Source organism: Dendrobates tinctorius, unplaced genomic scaffold (assembly GCF_039654945.1).
Source record: "Dendrobates tinctorius isolate UK_male_01 unplaced genomic scaffold, ASM3965494v1 ptg000151l, whole genome shotgun sequence".
Classification (NCBI taxonomy): Eukaryota; Metazoa; Chordata; class Amphibia; order Anura; family Dendrobatidae; genus Dendrobates; species Dendrobates tinctorius.
Window position 1 is genome coordinate 23,917,514 of NW_027361818.1, and position 2,397 is coordinate 23,919,910.

The window sequence follows — 2,397 nt, forward strand, 5'->3', positions numbered from 1 at the left end:
GCAAAATTTGGTGAGTTTTGATTGGCTTATTTTATGTGTACTGTGCAGACAATTTTTTTTACTTTCAGCTGCTTCCATCTAAACAATATAAGTCACATTACTACAAGACTCATCAACTTATATTGTTTCGAAATGTACTACTCTTCGGCATATAAACAAAAATGAATACTTTTTTTGTAAAAAAAGATATAAATGTGCACCACTTTAGAAAATAAAAATAGTAATGTTTTGTACTTATTAATTCCTCTAGCATCACCAATTTGTTCTATATTATGGAGAACAATCTGACGGCGGTGATTGAGATTTTCCTTTTAGGATTTCAAGTCAGGCAAGAATTAAAAATGTTCTTATTCATTCTTCTCTTGATGATTTACTGTGGGACAATCTGTGGGAATCTCCTAATCATCACCCTGGTGTCCACCAGCAAGAACCTCCACACTCCAATGTACTTCTTCATCTCACAACTGTCCATCAGTGACATCTTGGTGATCTCAGATGTTCTCCCGAACATGCTTCATGTCCTACTGAATAATGGGGCGACCATTTCTTTTGCTGGCTGTATCACTCAGTTTTATTTTTTAGGTGCTTCAGAAACGGTGGAATGTTTTCTCCTCGCTGTGATGTCTTATGACCGATATGTGGCCATCTGTAAACCTCTACATTATAATGTTATCATGAAAAGTGGTTATTGTGTGATACTGACCATCATCTGTTGGGAGTTTGGATTTTCTATTGTGTTGATTTATATGATACCTACTGCAAAATTAAACTATTGTGGGCCAAACATCATTGACCACGTATTCTGTGATATTGTTCCCTTACTAGAACTTGCCTGTTCTGACACCCGTATTGTTCACTTGGAGGTTTTTTTGCTAAGTATTCCAGTTGTCTTTATTCCTATTACAACAATTGTAATGTCTTACACTTGTATAGTCTTTGCTATCTTAAGGATCCCGTCCAGTACCGGTAGACAGAAAGCCTTCTCCACCTGTAGCTCCCACCTCACTGTGGTCTCCATATTCTTTGGGACTTTATTCAGTGTTTATGTTGTCCCAACAAAAGGGCAATCATCAACCATCAGTAAGATCCTATCACTGCTATATACTGTGTTTACTCCTTTTATTAACCCCATTATATACAGTCTGAGAAATAAAGACATTATAAAAGCTGTACAGAAAACGTATTATAAGAATGTAATCTAGAAAATCTAATATATAAAGCTCAAAGTGTGTATGTATGTGTGTATGTATGTATGTGTGTGTGTATGTGTGTGTGTATGTGTGTATGTCCGGGATAGGCATCCGCACCGTCGCAGCTACAGCCACAAAATTTGGCACAGTCACACGTCTGGACCCCGAGAGCGTCCTAAGCTATGTTGTGAGGTGATATTTTAACCCCGCGCGTTCCAATTTACCAAACAATTTTGCCCCCGTCTACATACTGTGGAAAAAGTGTGTGCGTGTCAAGCCCCGCCCCTCATTATGATGTCATAATGCCCCTATTTGCATACTGGGGAAGCAGTGTGTGAATATCAAGCCCCACCCCTCATTATGATGTCACAATGGTTGCCATGGCGACGCTGATGTCATCATAGGTTGCAAGCCCTGCTGCCGCTCATTATGATGTCATAATGGTTGACTATGGAATGGAGGATGTGTGATGGGTATATGGGAACGGGACTATGGGATGGGGGATGTGTGATGGGTATATGGGCACTGGACTATGGGATGGCGGATATGTATATGGGCACGGGACTATGAGATGGAGGATGTGTGATGGGTATATGGGCACGGGACTATGGGATGGAGGATGTGTGATGGGTATATGGGCACTGGACTATGGGATGGAGGATATGTATGATGGGTATATGGGCACGGGACTATGGGATGGCGTATATGTATATGTGCACAGGACTATGGGATGGAGGATGTGTGATGGGTATATGGGCACGGGACTATGGGATGGAGGATGTGTGATGGGTGTATGGGCACTGGACTATGGGATGGAGGATATGTATGACGGTATATGGGCATGGGACTATGAGATAGCGGATATGTATGATGGGTATATGGGCACGGGACTATGGGATGGAGGATATGTATGATGGGTATATGGGCACGGGACTATGGGATGGCGGATATGTATGATGGGTATATGGGCACGGGACTATGAGATGAAGGATGTGAGATGGGTATATGGGCACTCCACTATGGGATAGTGAATATGTATGATGAGTATATGGGCACGGGACTATGGGATGGAGAATATGTATGATGGGTATATGGGCATGGGACTATGGGATGGAGAATATGTATGATGGGTATATGGGCACTTGACTATGGGATGGAGGATGTATGATGGGTATATGGGCACGGGACTATGGGATGGAGGATATGT

The 2,397-nt window shown here is 42.0% G+C and overlaps 1 protein-coding gene across 1 annotated transcript; it reads left to right on the forward strand.

Moving 5' to 3' along the window:
• Positions 1 to 341: 341 nt before the first annotated feature.
• On the forward strand, positions 342 to 1,202 carry LOC141050077 (olfactory receptor 6N2-like). Its single transcript, XM_073546906.1, has one exon. It carries the CDS (start codon positions 342 to 344, stop codon positions 1,200 to 1,202), a length of 861 nt encoding a protein of 286 aa, XP_073403007.1.
• Positions 1,203 to 2,397: the final 1,195 nt, after the last annotated feature.

Excerpts from the sequence above, each read along its gene's own strand:
- LOC141050077 (XM_073546906.1), top strand. The coding sequence starts at position 342 with ATGTTCTTATTCATTCTTCTCTTGATGATTTACTGTGGGACAATCTGT.